This window comes from Lynx canadensis, chromosome A3 (genome assembly GCF_007474595.2).
Source record: "Lynx canadensis isolate LIC74 chromosome A3, mLynCan4.pri.v2, whole genome shotgun sequence".
Lineage (NCBI taxonomy): Eukaryota > Metazoa > Chordata > Mammalia > Carnivora > Felidae > Lynx > Lynx canadensis.
Window position 1 is genome coordinate 25,243,229 of NC_044305.1, and position 16,147 is coordinate 25,259,375.

The 16,147-nt window shown below is 43.2% G+C and overlaps 1 protein-coding gene across 3 annotated transcripts in view; it reads left to right on the plus strand.

Annotated features, from left to right (window-relative positions):
• The first annotated feature begins 312 nt into the window (after positions 1 to 312).
• CDK5RAP1 (CDK5 regulatory subunit associated protein 1) overlaps positions 313 to 16,147 on the plus strand; it is an 82,019-nt gene continuing 66,184 nt past the window's right edge. For 2 of the 3 annotated variants that reach the window (XR_003967632.1, XM_030309788.1), the window contains exons 1-7: positions 313 to 408; positions 3,235 to 3,549; positions 6,850 to 6,953; positions 7,710 to 7,744; positions 8,743 to 8,843; positions 11,367 to 11,577; positions 13,540 to 13,660. Coding sequence is in view for 2 of the 3 variants with exons in the window: in XM_030309788.1 (XP_030165648.1) it covers positions 3,258 to 3,549; positions 6,850 to 6,953; positions 7,710 to 7,744; positions 8,743 to 8,843; positions 11,367 to 11,577; positions 13,540 to 13,660 (864 nt within the window). In the remaining variant the exon portion in view is untranslated. The remainder of the gene's footprint in view (positions 409 to 3,234; positions 3,550 to 6,849; positions 6,954 to 7,709; positions 7,745 to 8,742; positions 8,844 to 11,366; positions 11,578 to 13,539; positions 13,661 to 16,147) is intronic. The other variant, XM_030309789.1, reaches the window with a different exon arrangement.

Consider the following 16,147-nt stretch of genomic DNA (forward strand, 5'->3'; position numbering starts at 1 on the left):
ATCTCATCCATAGAGAGATCGTGACCTGAGCCAAAATCAAGGGTCGGATGTTTAACCCAGCGAGCCACCCAGGCGCCCCTCCGGTGTATATTTTACATTTAGGGCACATTAACTCGCACTCACTCCATTCCAAGCGCTGGGTTACCGCAGGCCAACTAGGGGCGAGCAGACAGGTCAGCACCGCAGCGCTTCCCCAAGGCGGGGGGCGGGGATGTGGGGAGCCGGGAGCCGGGAGCCACCCGGCCAGCACAGGAGGCGGCGCTTTCGGTGCACCGTCAGGGACGGAAGCCGAGGCGGACCGGAAGTCGCTTGTGCGTGCGTTCCGTGGCGGCGGAAGGCGGAGGTGGGGGTCCAGGCCGCTTGAGGGGAGCTCCTGTTGCCGGTTGCTGGGTTTTCGGGCTGCGGGAGGTGAGCGGCCGGGGCGGCGGAGGTGGCCCGTGTTTGGGGCAGGAGGGCGGCGGAGCCCCCCAGGTGCGCGGCGTTCAAAGGGAGATGGCGCGGGCCCTGGAGTCAGGCTGTCGGGGTTCGCGCCCCAGCTCCGCTGCCTGCTCGCCTATGACCTTGGGCAAGTCACCCCTCCTTGCCCCCAAGCGTTAGCCTCTTCACCTGTGAAGCGGGGCTGATAGAACCTGCTCTACGCTGCTGCTGTGAGGATTAAATACTGTAATCCATGGGAAGGGCTAAGCACCGCGCCTGAAGCCTGGTAACCACCCAAGAAAATGTTTGGGATGTTTATCGTTTATGTTCACTTTTGTTGAAGTGAGGTTGCCGTCTTAACGTTATTGGCGACTACCAGTTTTTGAGCCCCGCCCCCCCCCCCCCAGCCCCTACATTGTGTTCTGCAGACATTTTGCTTGCGTTATCACATTTGATGCCCCCAGTATTCGAAGAGATGGGTACTATTGAGAAATGGAAGCCCTCCAAGTTTAAGAAGCACCCCAGGTGCCCAAGGTTACCTGGCTAGGCAGCATGTGGGTCAGACTACGACTCCAGAGCTCATGCTCTTAACTGTATTGCTCTGTACCTCCCAGGAAAGGGAGTGTGGGCTGCAAATGTGCAGTTATTGAAGACTTACTGTAAGCCAAGTTGGGTTTTTAATACTTCTTTAATTGTCACAACACCTCTGGGACACAGGTACTGCTTTTAATCCTTATTTTACAGATGTGGAATTGGCAGCTCAGAGATGGGAATTTGACTTGTCCAAGGTCACACAACAAGTAAGGGGCAGAAAAGAGTGACTTTAAAGCTCTCTCTAAAAGACTGCTGTTCTCTGATACTTGAATGTAGCTTAGCATTGCTCCTGCCTAAAGTGCGGGTAGCCTATATGGCAGGTGATCAAGTGAGAGAGGTCATCGGCCACATCTGCTCATTTTACATGTACGGCTCCTGCCAGGAGTCAGTTACTGAATGGGAGATGCTGAGAATGTAGAAATGAATGAGATTTGTTCCCTGCTTTTAGGAACCTGTCTGCCTGTAAGGGATGGCAGAAGTGTAAGTAGTAATTAACAGCAGAGTGTGATGAGTCTTGAGATAGAGATTAGAAGGAGGCTTCCGGAACCCAGAGGAGGACCCCAGCCTAGACTTTGAGGATACAGGCTTCTAGGAGGAAACAGATCTAAAAGCATAGGAGTTGGCTCAGTAAGTATATAGAAGATATACTGGGCAGAGAGAACAGTGTGTATAAAAGCCTAGAAGCTAGGGAAGATCAGTACAGAAATGTCTGGTATGACTGGAGTGAGGCAGTCAGGCTGGAGACCCTGAAGGGGTCTGAAGTCCGTTAAGGACATGTGGTAGAAAGAATGTCTCCATCTCATACTTTGAGTCATCTAGGTTACTTCCTGGGAGACATCCACTGTTTCTTTAAAAAAAAAAATTTTTTTTTTTAATGTTTATTTATTTTTGAAGGAAAGAGAGCGAATGGGGGAGGGACAGAGAGAGAGGGAGACACAGAATCCAAAGCAGGCTCCACGCTCTGAGCTGTCAGCACAGAGCCTGACCCAGGGCTCGAACTCACGGACAGTGAGATCATGACCTGAGCTGAAGTAGGACACTCAACCAACTGAGCCACCCAGGTGCCCGCAACCACTGTTTCTTATGCATTCTGTAGATACTATGTTCATTTATAAGTGTGTACCTTAATATTCTTGCCTTCCTTCCCCCACAGATTAAAGTACAGCATGTTATAGGTACTATTGAACACTGTGCTTCCTTGTTTTTGTCATGTATAGATTCAGCCTTACTTTCCAACAGTTGCATTTTATTCCACTGTAAGGATGTACCATGTCTTATTTAACTAGTTCCCTTTTGATGGCATTTAGATCTTTTCCATTCCTTTGCTATTAGAAACACTGCTGCATTGAATATCTTTATACATGGGGCATTTTGTACATGTAAGACTGTATCTGTAGGATAAATATCTAGGAATGGAACTGCATCTGTAGGATAAATATCTAGGAATGGAACTGCTTGGTGAAAGTGTTTGTGTAATTTTCATGGAAAGTGGCAAATCACCCTGTGTAAAGATTTGCAATATTCCATCCCCCCAGCTGTGTGTGAGAGGGCCTGGGTAGGAACTTTGAAGGCAGCAATTTGAGATTCTTGGAGGGTGGGAGGAGTCACTGATCAGACATGGTGCCTCATGTTAGATACTTAACATTTGAAGGAACTCAAAGGAAGATGCCTTCAGACAGTGGTTTTCATAGAAACAGGCATTGTAGCAAGGTGGCTAGGAGCCGCCGGCTTTGTAGTCCTATAGACCTTCATTTGAGTCCTGGCTCTGTTGCTTAGGTGGAGCTTAGGTAAGTTCCTTAGCCTCTCTATGTCTGTTTCCTCATCTCTGAATGGGGTAACAATGGTGTCTACTGTCTATTTTGCCAAGGATTGCTGTGAAGATTTAATGCATTATTACATGGAAAGCCCTTGAAACTGTTCTAGCACAAGGTGCTACTTTGTTATTTTGTCACACCATCTCATCTCTCTACCACCCTTTTGTTTTGAAAATTGCCTGGATTTGTATCTTATCTCTGGCACCCCTTTGTGTGACCTTGGGTAAGTTGCCCCAGTTTTTTTTTTTGTTTGTTTGTTTTTTGTTTTTAACCTGTAAAATAGGGATAATACTAAGAGTATTTTCTTGGGTTTTTGTGTATTAAATGTATTAATACACTGGAAGTGCTTATAGCGTTGCCCTGTATGTCGTGTTAGTAAACATTGGTGATACCTGTTCTTCTTTTGCAGACTTTGGCTGTTGGTTTAGTGCCATGCATCCTTTACAGTGTGTCCTGCAAGCACAGAGAAGGGGCCCCTGGGCTTCTGTGTCCTGGCTGCTGCTCAGGACCTGCAGGGCACAGAGTAGTGTCCACGGCACCACATGTCCCGGTCCAGAGAGGCAGCAGGAAAATGGAGTTCGGAAGGATTTCAGCTCTAGGCTGGCTGCTGGCCCGACTTTTCAGCATTTTTTAAGAAGTGCTTTAGATCCTCAAGAGAAGCCTGATGTGGAGGACCCACCCCCCTATCTCACAGTGGATGAACTTTCTGGGAGGCAGAGAAAAGGTTGGTTTTATTTTTCTTTTCTCTTTGGACTTCTGCTTTGCTCCTTTCCAGCATTCCTGATTCTTAATTGTTCTTTTATTGCAGACCTGGCTCTGCAGGGTTAATAGTATGGGAAGGCTGCTGGCTTATGGAATTGTCAGACTTTATCAAGTAACATTAATATAAAGAAACTCATACTTTTGGTCCATGTGACTGGGGGTGGAAGTCCTGGGGAGTCCTCTCTTTGGTTACTTTTGGAAACCCTATAGTCTCTGTTCTGATTTTTAGATCATCTTAAGTCATAAGGCACCTTTCACTATTGGTGCTGTAGAAATTCACTTTTTATGCTTCAATAAAGGTTTTCTGAGAAACACTATACAGTCAATTAAAATACCTTTTCCTTTTTTCTTTTTCTTTTTTCTAAAGTTTATTGGAAGAAACAGAGAGACAGAGAGACAGGGAGAGAGAGAACCAGTCGGGGAGGGGCAGAGAGAGAGGGAGACAGAGGATCCAAAGCTGGCTCTTTGCTGACCAGAGAGCCTGATGCAGGGCTTGAACTCGCAAACCGCGAGATCATAACCTGAGTAGAAGTCAGACGCTTAACCAACTGAGCCACCCATGTGTCCCAAAATGCCTTTTAAAAAAAAAGTTTGAAAAAATAAAAAACAAGTTTGAAGAGACATTGAAGGGCAACCAGATCTCTCCCCCTTTGCTCTGTTTCAAAAAAAATATTTCCTTCTATAATTCTTTTTTTTCCAAATGTTTAAATATTTGTTTGCTTGTTTATTTTGAGAGAGAGAGAGAGAGAGAGAGAGAGAGAGAGAAAGTGTGTGTGCGTGAACAGGGCAGGGGCAGAGAGAGAGAGGGAAAGAGAGAATCTCAAGCAGGCTCCATGCTGTTAGCGCAGAGCCGGATGGGGGGCGCTGTCCCACAAACTTCGAGATCATGACCTGAGCCAAATCAAGAGCTGGATGCTTAACTGAGCCATCCAGGTGCCCCTCCTTCCATAATTCTTAAAGATTTGGTTGCAATCATATAGCACAAATCATTTGTAACTTGATGTTTTCATTTGACACTTTTCTAAATACTGCAGTCTTCATAATCAAATTTTTAAAAATTGGTACAAAATATTACATTGTGCTGTACTATGATGTACCTGTTCCCTATAGTAGGACATTAGGTTGTTTCAAAAGTTTTTATAAGTAATGCTATAATATGTATCTTTGTATATACACACACACACACACACACACACATATACATATAAGTGGGTGTATGTATTCTAAGACCTTTTTTTTCAGAGTAAATATCAAGGATTTGAATTAGTAAATCAAGGAATGTGTACATCTTATGACTCCTGCTAGGTATTTTGTAGTCTTTTTTAAATTTTTTTCTTTTTAAATGTTTACTGATTTGTGAGAGAGTGAGCACAAGTGGGGGAGGGGCAGAGAGAGAGGGAGACAGAGGATCTGAAGCAGGCTCCAAGCTGTCAACACCCAGCCCAATGTAGCTCAAACCCAGGAACTGTGAGATCATGACCTGAGCCAAAGTCAGGTCATGACCTGAGCCTCAACCTGCTGAGCCACCCATACACCCACTAGTCCTCTTTTTTTAGACAAGGAAAGTGAGCCAAAGAGCATTAAAAAAAGCCCAAAACCTGATGTTTCTTTCTTTTATAAATTACTGCTCTTTTCTGTTGGTTTTCATAGGATTTTTTTGTCATCAACTTTTAACTTCATTTTGACTTTATTTGGGTCTGTGGATTAAAGATTGCCAGTGGGGATAGGGGTTGATAGAGGAATTTAGTTTGAAAGGGCTTGCCAGAGTGTGAAATTGATGTTCCTATTTTTTTTTAAGTTTATTTATTTATTTTGAGAGAGAGAGAGTGCAGCCAGGGGAGGGGTGGAGAGGGAGGAAGAGAGAGAGAATCCCAAGCAGGCCCCATGCTTTCTCATGAACCGTAAAATCATTACCTAAGCCGCAACCAAGGGTCCGACGCTTAACCGCTTAATGGACTGAGCCACCCAGGCACCCTTTGATGTTGTGAAAGCTTTGGGTGGCTCAGCTGGTTAAGCATCTGATTCATGATTCCAGCTCAGGTCATGATTTCACGGTTTGTGAGATTGGGACCTGTGTTGGACCCTGTGTTCACAGTGCAGAGCCTGCTTTGGATTCTCCCTCTCCCTTTTTCTCTCTGCCTCTCCTGCACACTTGCTCACATGCTTTCTGTCTCTCAAATAAATAAACATTAAAAAAGAAGCTTTATGCAAATGTGTTTTATGTCATAATACAGCCATACTTTTTTTTTTTTTTTAAAGGTTTTATTTTTAAGTAATCTCTACTTCATCGTGGGCTCTACTTCAACCTGGGGCTCAAACTTACACCTGGAGATCAAGAGTCCCATGCTCTGCTGACTGAGCCAGCCAGGTGCCACAATGCTTGCTTTCATTTGAGATGTATGTTTGTAGTTTGTAGTTTGTTTGTAGTAGGAAGTTACCTCATTTTTATTTTGTGGCTTTGTGTACCCTCCTGCCATTGTTGTTATTTTCAGAGGTTGGAGAACCTTGTTTTGAGAAGGAGGAGTGTAATGGATTTAAATTTATTTTTGGGGCGCCTGGGCGGTTCACTTGGTTTAGCCTCTGACTCTTGATCTCAGCTCAGGTGTTGATCTCCGGGTTGTGAGTTCAAGCCCTGTGTTGGGCTCTACACTGGGCATAGAGCCTACTTAAAAAAATTTTTTTCGGGGCGCCTGGGTGGCGCAGTCGGTTAAGCGTCCGACTGCAGCCAGGTCACGATCTCGCGGTCCGTGAGTTCGAGCCCCGCGTCAGGCTCTGGGCTGATGGCTCAGAACCTGTTTCCGATTCTGTGTCTCCCTCTCTCTCTGCCCCTCCCCCGTTCATGCTCTGTCTCTCTCTGTCCCAAAAATAAATAAACGTTGAAAAAAAAAAAAAAAAGAGGCATTAATTAAAAAAAAAAAAAAAAATTTTTTTCCCCCTAAGCTGATAATCAACACTATCAGCTAGTCCTCCCTTTTCTGTTTTTATAACCACGTTGCCTTGATTCTCAGGTGCATGTTTCCCCTGTATTTTAAATGACATGGCCTGTAATTATGTATGTATGTATTGCAGTGTTTCTTTTGTTCTGAAAGGCTGTTGTTAATTTGGCAGTACCTCTGGCAGTTAATGGTATCTTAGAATTGAGGCAACAGGGGACTTGGATAACTGGTTGCCTCAGATGTTTCTGGGGCATTTGGGAAAGAGACCTTTTGAGACATACGGTCCCTTTTAGTCTGCCTACTGTGGAATCCTCCTCTCATTGCAGTCTACCTGGAGACCTATGGCTGTCAGATGAATGTGAATGACACAGAGATAGCCTGGTCTGTCTTACAGAAGAGTGGCTACCTGCGCACCAGGAACCTCCAAGAGGTACGTGGGTTTTCTGCTTCCCTTGTTTCCTGGGCCTGGATGAGACTCTGCATTTGTGCCAGGACTTATTTTTTTAATTTTTATTTTTTTAATGTTTATTTATTTTTGAGACAGAGAGAGACAGAGCATGAATGGGGGAGGGTCAGAGAGAGAGGGAGACACAGAATCCGAAGCAGGCTCCAGGCTCTGAGCTGTCAGCACAGAGCCCGACGCGGGGCTCGAACTCACGGACCGTGAGATCATGACCTGAGCTGAACTCGGACGCTTAACCAACTGAGCCACCCAGGCGCCCCTGTGCCAGGACTTAGATACAGCTTTAGAAACAGGGTATGGCCTGGTGAGAGTGGGTTTCCTTGAGTAAAGTGTGTAGCATGGGACTAAGGTGTATTTTTGCTCTGGTTATTTTTGAAACTTTTATGGTGGTGCTCATTTTTAGGCAAGGAACTAGGTTAAAAATGGGCTGTGAGGTGGAGGGGAACGGAGGAGTTAGTGTTTAATCTCTGAACCCAACAGAGGAGATTTAGTTGGGGAACATGAAATGATTCTGGAGCTTGATGGTGGTAATGATTGCACAATAGTGTGAATGTACTTAATGTTCCTGAACTGTACACTTAAAAATGGTTAAAATGGTAAATTTTATGTATGTTTTTACCACAGTAGTAGGAATAATAGGAAAGAAAAAGCTGTGGGTAGTGATTCTACAAGGCAGATTTCAGAGATTGTAATTTTCCCTTTTTTTCCTATTTTTCCACTCAGGCTGATGTGATCCTCCTTGTCACATGTTCTATCAGGTGGGAGTTTGTTCTTTACCTAGAGAGCGAACGTGTTTTGTGTCAGAGTTAGCAGTGCCAGGCTGGCCTACCTGTGGAGATGAGTCAGTGGACTTGCAGTTTTACAGCGTGGGAGATAGCAGCGATGGAACTGGGCTGACATTTGCCGAGCACGTGCTGCATATCCTGTCTCGTGCTGAGCACTATACATACACTGATTTAATTCTCACAACCACCCTATGGGGTAGGTGCTATAATCAAACCCATTTTATAGATGAGGGGTATGTTGAGGCACCCAGCTTTTCCTAAGGTTTCTCATGCAGGTAATGGCACTTGTTTAGGATGTAGCATCATGAGGGTTAGGGTGCAGTCAGTGGCCGGGGACAGGGTTCTTCTGAATGGAGATGGGTGGCATCCATCGGAAGTAAACATATTCTGTTTCTTACTTTGTTTCTGTGTACAAGGCACATTTGTGTTAGTGTTTCCTTAGTGTTAATGGAATCCAGCATTTTTGTTGAGGGTGTTTCTGCTGTAAGACACTGAACTAGATGGCTTTGGGAGATTCAGAAATGAACCCTCCTCCATGGAGCCTTGCTTTAAGGAGATTAGTCTGATATGGGAACTAAAGCAGAGACACAAATAGCTCTAACATCTGGCAGAAAGCACTATATAAAAAAATCAAATAATAAAAGAGAAGTTGCTAAGTATAGGGCAAAGTATAGTTATAAGGCAGTTAAAGGGCGGACAGACTGTATGAGGCTTTGTGAAGTGGATTCTGAGTTTGCCGTAAAGGCTTGTCAGGTGTGGAGATATGCAGGAAGGGTGTCATTGTGGGAATGGTGAATTGTAGCAAGTGGTGCTTCTTCAGTTGGCTCCCTGCCTGTCTTCCCTTAACTTAAAAGGTAGATAGTCATTTAAAGGGTTGAAGTTTCTTTTGATTTTATTTCCGTTGCCCCACTCTTTTAGCTTGTGGTATAGTTGATTGTCAGGTTCAGTTATACCTCTTTTGATCTTTGTAGGGAGAAGGCTGAACAGACCATCTGGAATCGTTTACATCAGCTTAAAGCCCTGAAGACAAAACGGCTCCGCTCCCGAGTGCCTCTGAGGATTGGGATTCTAGGTATCCGGTAATTTGGAGATTTTGTGTTTTGATACTTGGGCTCCATGAAAATTAAAAAAAATTTTTTTTTTTTTAATGTTTATTGATTTTTGGGGAGAGAAAGAGAGACAGTGTGCAAGCAGGGGAGGGACAGAGAGAGACGGAGACACAGAATCTGAAGCAGGCTCCAGGGTCTGGGCTGTCAGCACAAGAGCCCGATGCAAGGCTTGAACTCACAAGCTGTGAGATCATGACCTGAGCTGAAGTCAGATGCATAACCAACTGAGCCACCCAGGTGCCCTGAAATTTTTTTTAAGTTTATTTGTTTATTTTGAGAGAGATAGTGCATACACGTGCAAATTGGGGAGGGGCAGAGGGGGGGTGGGGAAAGAGAGAATCCCAAGCAGGCTCTGTGCTCATGAGATCACAGGTCTCATGAGCACAGGTCTCATGAGATCAGGTCTGAGATCATGACCTGAGCTGAGATCAAGAGTCGGAGGCTCAAGTGACGAGCACCCAGGTGCCCCTTCATGTAGCTTTGTATGCTAGGGTTTCCGTTAGATGCTGGATTCCCAGCGTTTGAAGAAATGTCATGCGTCCCATGTAACTTTTGTATTTGATGTCAAAGGCTGTAGCATGAAATAAGCTAAAGCCCATAAAAAGGGCTTTTCATAGTGCCTTGAAGTCATGGGTACTCAGAATATGGTCTGTCCTTGTTAGAGTTTAATGGGGCTGATGGTGGCAGAGTTATGGATAGGAGAGAGTTTGGCGTCTGAAGGAACAGCATGAATTTAGAGTGTAGGCACCTTTCGTCTTGACTCCTGAAGTAGAGCCAAGTGAGGATCTAGATCTGCACTGACCAGTATGGTAGCCACTAGCCACATGTGGTTATTTAAATTTAGCTAAAATTAAATAATATTAAAATTTACTTTTTCACTCTCACTAGCCACATATTGACTTCTCAGTAGTCACACTTGACTAGTGGCTACCATTTTGGACAGCACAGATAAAGAATATTTCTATCATTTGAGGAAATTCTGTTGGACAGCTCTGATCTAGATAGCTGGAAAGCATATCTCAAAAATGAATATTCTGTACCCTCTTGGTCCCAGAATTTAATGTATTTAACTTTAAAATTGGCTGTCCATTGTGGAATGATTAAATTAATTCCTCTTGATGGGTCAAAACATAGTTGGAGCATATCCTGTTATACAGATTAATGTACTAAGTGACATAGGAGGATGGAAGGATTAGCTGAGATGTTTTGTTTCTTTTTTTATTTTTTATTTTTTAATGTTTATGTGTTTTTGAGAGACAGAGAGAGACTGAGTGTGAGCTGGGGAGGGACAGAGAAAGAAGGTGGCACAGAATCCCAGATAGGCTCCAGGCTCTGAGCTGTCAGCATAGAACCCAATGCGGGGCTCAAACCCACGAACTGAGAGATCACGACCTGAGTTGAAGTTGGATGCTGATCTAACTAAGCCCATCCAGGTGCCCCTGAAATGTTTTGTTTCATTTCAGTTCCTTCATTATAGAAGCCCCTGGCTATATCTTTGTTAGGAATTTCAGAAATCCCCCCAATACTTTGTTTTTTATTGTGGTAAAATATAGGTAACATGAAATTTATCATTTGAGCCCTTTTTTAAAATGTACAGTTCAGTGGCTTCAAGTTTAGTCATATTGTTGTGCAACCATCACCACCATCCATTTCCAGAACTTTTTCATCTTCCCCAACTGCAACTCTCTACCCATTAAATAACTTCCCATTTCCCTTCTCACCTTAGCTCCTGGCAACTTACCATTGTACTTTCTGCCTCTATGAATTTGATTATTCTCGGTAACTCATACAAGTGGAATCATGGAATATCTGTCCTTTTGTGAGTGGCTTATTTCATTTAGCACAATGTCTTCAAGATTCATCCATATTATAGCATATATCAGAATTTCCTTCCTTTTTTAAGGCTGAATAATATTCCATTTTATGTATACACCATATCTGTTGATGGACACTAGGGTTGCTTCCACCTTTTGGCTATTGTGAACGATACTGCTATGAACATAGGTGTATAACCAAGAATAGGTTTTTTTGTTTTTTTTTTTTTTTTAATGTTTATTTTTGAGAGAGGGAGGGGCAGATTGAGGGAGGACAGAAGATCTAAAGTGGGCTCTGTGCTGACAGCAGTGAGCCCGATGAGAGGCTCAAACTCATGAAACCATGAGATCATGACTTCAACCGAACAAATCAAGAGTCAGACCCTTAACTGACTGAGCCACCCAGGTGCCCCTGGATGATGGTTTAATTTTTTTCTGAGCATTTAATTGATTTCTTTAGTTGCTTGCTTCCTTTGGTTTTCTCATATAGGAAGATGCAGGTTCCAGTGCTATGGAAGTATTGGGCAAATTTGGGGAATGATGATGCTAAACTCTTAAGAGAAGTTTCTGTGCCCTGGTCTCTGAATGTAGCTGGAGGTAATGTGTACTGAGAAGAAACCACGAGACCAGATGCATTTGTGAATGGGTACTTATTTTGTTTTCCTTCCTCAGGCTGCATGGCTGAGAGATTGAAGGAGGAGATCCTCAACAGGGAGAAAATGGTGGATATTTTGGCTGGTCCAGATGCCTATCGGGACCTTCCTCGGCTGCTGGCTGTTGCCGAGTCAGGTCAACAAGCTGCCAATGTGCTGCTCTCTCTGGATGAGACCTATGCTGATGTCATGCCAGTCCAGACAAGCCCCAGTGCTACATCAGCCTTCGTGTAAGACACTGCCCAAGAGACAGGGAGTGAACTTCTCCTTTCTCACTCTTAAAATAATGTTAATTTTGCTACATTAAAGCAAATTAATACATGCATATAGGACAAAACATAAAAAACAAAAAACTGATAAAGTCAGACTCCTTCACATCTCTTCTCCCCAGTCTTGTAGGCCACCTCAGAGGCAGCCATGTTAGTAGTTTCTTGTATAGTCCTTTTAGGAGTGTTCTTTCCATATCCATTCATACATGTAATATGGGATCTTTCCTACCATTCTTTCTGTATTCTAATTTTTTACTTAGGAAAATATCTTCAGCTTTCCTATTCCTTTTTTTCTTCCCCTGAACTTTAACTGAAAAAAAGTAGTAAAATCTGGTGACAAAATAGTTCATATTTGTTGAAGAATACGTGGAAAAGATTAAAAAAAAAAACATAAAGAGGAAAGTAAGAGTCACCAATATTCCAACCACCTAATGATGAACACTGTTATCATTTTGCTATATTATTCCTGTCCTTTCCTGTGTGTGTATGCTTTGTACCTGTGTTTAGTTGTAAAAATGGGCTCTTGATGTACTTGGTTTTATAACCTTACTTTAAATGGTGAAATATTTTAATTTTATGTAATTAAATTTTCTATAACAGAGATTGGCAAATTGGCAAAAAAAAAAAAAATTGCAGCCTGTTTTTTGTAAATGAAGTTACTGAAATATAGCCTTACCATTTGTTTATATATTATCTGTGGCTGGTTTTGCCATTACAGTAGCAGAATTGAGTAATCGTGACACAGACCGTGTGGTCTGCGAAGCCTGAAATATTTACTGTCTGTTTCTTATAGAAAGTTTGTCAACCTCTGTCATTTTAATGGCTATCCCACACTTCTTGGAAAGCTTAATAAAAACAATAGCTAACATTTATTTAACAGTTCTTCAGTGAACATCTTTGATATTCATAATTATTTCCTTAAGGTAAATTAATGTTTTCATATACAGGATGCAATTGGAAGAGAGTGATTTAACTTAGAAACCTAATAATTGGATCAGGAACGAGTGAGAACTATGAATTCCTGTTTTATTTTATTTTATTTATTTATTTATTTTTTTTATTAAATTTTTTTTTTTTTTTTCTCTCAACGTTTATTTATTTTTGGGACAGAGAGAGACAGAGCATGAACGGGGGAGGGGCAGAGAGAGAGGGAGACACAGAATCGGAAACAGGCTCCAGGCTCTGAGCCATCAGCCCAGAGCCCGACGCGGGGCTCGAACTCACGGACCGCGAGATCGTGACCTGGCTGAAGTCGGACGCTTAACCGACTGCGCCACCCAGGCGCCCCTGAATTCCTGTTTTAAATCTGAAGTTTCTCAGGGGCGCCTGGGTGGCTCAGTCGGTTGAATGTCTAACTTCGGCTCAGGTCATGATCTCGCTGTCCATGAGTTCAAGCCCCGTGTCAGGCTCTGTGCTGACAGCTCAGAACCTGGAGCCTGCTTTGGATTCTGTGTCTCCCTCTCTCTCTGCCCCTCCCCTACTTGTGCTCTTTCTTTCTCTCTCTCTCTCTTTCTCTCTTTCTCTGCAAAAATAAAAAAAAAAAAGAAAAAAGAAATCTGAAGTTTTTCCTCCCCATACACACTTCATAATATATATATTTTTCTGGTGTAGATGTAAAAAGTTCAAACGTTTTCTATTTATGGGGCATACTCCTGGTACATCTGCACCCTTTCCCTCACCACTGTGCTCCCTCAGGGTAACTGCTCTATCTACCAGTTGCAGTGTGGTTTATATCATGTGCTTAGATACTAGTTTTTAGAGATAAAAAATGTCTGCCTTAAAAATGTCTCAGATTGGTCCAGTGTGAATATGGTGCCAAGAGGATTCAGAGCCAAAGGATAACGTCTAGGGAGCTCTGACCTGCTCCTTGGGTGGGAGCAGGTGTCCCATTCCTCTTACTAAGTTTTGGTGCTTTTCCCCCAGGTCTATCATGCGAGGCTGTGACAATATGTGCAGCTACTGCATCGTCCCTTTCACTCGTGGCCGGGAGAGGAGTCGGCCTGTTGCTTCCATTCTAGAGGAAGTGAGGAAGCTTTCTGAGCAGGTGAAAAGTTCTGTTGGCTTTCATCTTATAAGTGTGTTTTTAGGAGAATGAGGACAACCTTTCTAGTTTTGCTTCCTGTGCTGTCTCCGAGCTGTAGAAGTTTAGAACCGTACCTGGTCAGGAAGAAATACTTGGCTGAACATCTTTGATTTGCTGCCCGTGTGAAGTCTGCTTCAGAGGCAGCATAGTGGAATGGAGAGAGCATGAGTTTACAGTCAGATGACTGAGTGTGAATTCTGGCTGCACCATTCTCTGGTTTAGTGCCCTGGCACAGGTCATGTAACTATCTTCTTTTAGTTATTTATGAAAAAAAATTTCTTCTTAAGTTTTTTTCATTTATTTTGAGAGAGAGAGAAACAGAGTGTGAGTAGGGGAGAGGCAGAGAAAGGGAGAGAGAGAGAATCCCAAGCAGGCTCCACACTGTCAGTGCAGAGCCTGATGCCAGGCTCAGACTCACAAACTATGAGATCATGACCTGAGACGAAATCAGGAGTCAGATGCTTAACCCACTGAGCCACCCAGGCGCCCCCTAACTATCTTCTTTTAAACACAGTTTCTTAATCTATGAAAAGAAGATAAAATAGTAACTTCCATTCTGGGTTATTGGAAGGATTGTCCTAATTTAAATGGTTTTTTGTTTTGTTTTTAATTTTTTTTTTTTTTAACATTTATTTATTTTTGAGACAGAGAGAGACAGAACATGAACAGGGGAGGGGCAGAGAGAGAGGGAGACACAGAATCCGAAGCAGGCTCCAGGCTCTAAGCTGTCAGCACAGAGCCTGACGCGGGGCTCGAACCCACGGACCGTGAGATCATGACCTGAGCCGAAGTTGGACGCTTAACCGACCAAGCCACCCAGGCGCCCCAGTTTTGTTTTGTTTTTAAAGTAATCTCCATACCCAGCATGGGGCTCAAACTCCCAACCCCAAGATCAAGAGTCACATTTTTGGGGCGCCTAGGTGGTTCAGTCGGTTAAACATCAGACTCTTGATTTTGGCTCAGGTCATGATCCCAGGGTTGTGGGATTGAGTCCCTCACATTGGGCTCCATGATGGGCATGGAGACTGCTTAAGATTCTCTCTCTCTCTCTCTCTCTCTCTCTCTCTCTCTCTCTCTCACTGCTTAAGATTCTCTCTCTCTCTCTCTCTCTCTCTGTCATTCTTACTCTCAAATTAGAAAAGTCACATGCTCTACTGACTGAGCCCCCCCATAGTTAAAAACTTTTTTAATGTTTGTTTACTTATTTTGAGAGGGAGAGAGAGAGAATGAGAGCGCACACGCACTCGTGGGGCAGGGGGGCATGGGGGAGGGGCAGAGAGAGAAAGGGAGAGAGAGAATCCCAAGCAGGCTCTGGGCTGTTGGCGCAGAGCCCCACATGGGGCTCAATCTCATGAATTGTGAGATCATGACCTGAGTTAAAATCAAGAGTTAAACGCTTAACTGACTGAGCCACCCAGACACCCCAGTTTAAATGCTTTTAAACTACCTGGCACTCAGTAAATTTTCAGAGAATGCTTTATCTGTCCATTCTAGGAAACCTGCCAAATCTCTTGTTCATTTTATCACAGAGCCAGCTCACTAGTTGAGGGACAGAGAACAGATGAGGGTAGTGAATCCCATCAGAGGCCAGAGGGGAGATAATTGCTATTTTCCTGCTATTGGGAGCTTGTCTCTCCCCCAACTCTAGGCCTGGATCTGCTAGCCCTGAAAAAGAGGACAGTAGGTGGGAATATGGAGCTTTTCTTTCATTAGAGTCTCCCTGTTTCCTTACTTGCTTGGCTCGGGAACTGTGGGAGGCTATCCTCTGCTCCAGTTTTTAGTCAGCAGTTTCTTCTTACAGTCTGGCAGTGCTCTCTTCTCATCTCCATCCCTCAGTTCTCAATTCCCTGTTTGGTCCCTGGCTGCTCTCCATACCCCACCTCTGCAAGTGCTTCCTGGTCTCCAGTTGTCTCCTTCTCCCCTTCCACCTCTCCCACCATAGCAGAACTCTTCAGGATAGAGACATTCTGTTTGTTTATTTTATTTATTTATTTTTCAAATTTGTTTATTTATTTTGAGAGAGACAGAGTGTGTGAGCAGGGAAGGCAGAGAGAGAGGGAGAGAGAATCCCAAGCAGGTTCCACGTCATCAGCACAGAGCCTGACATGGGGCTCGAACTCATGAACCTCGAGATCACGACCTGAGGCGAAACCAAGAGTTGGATGCTTAACAGACTGAACCACCCAGGCGCCCTTGTTAATATCTTTTTATATGTGTGTGTATTTTCTTTAGTTTTATATATATATATTTTTATAATATAATATTAATATGTAATATTAATGTTAATTGTTTATATATAAATATATAATAATATATAATATTATAATAATATATATTACATATATGTAATATATAATATACATATTATAATGTATTATACATAATATATACACATAATATATATAACAGTATAACATAATATATAATATATAGTATTAATATATAATA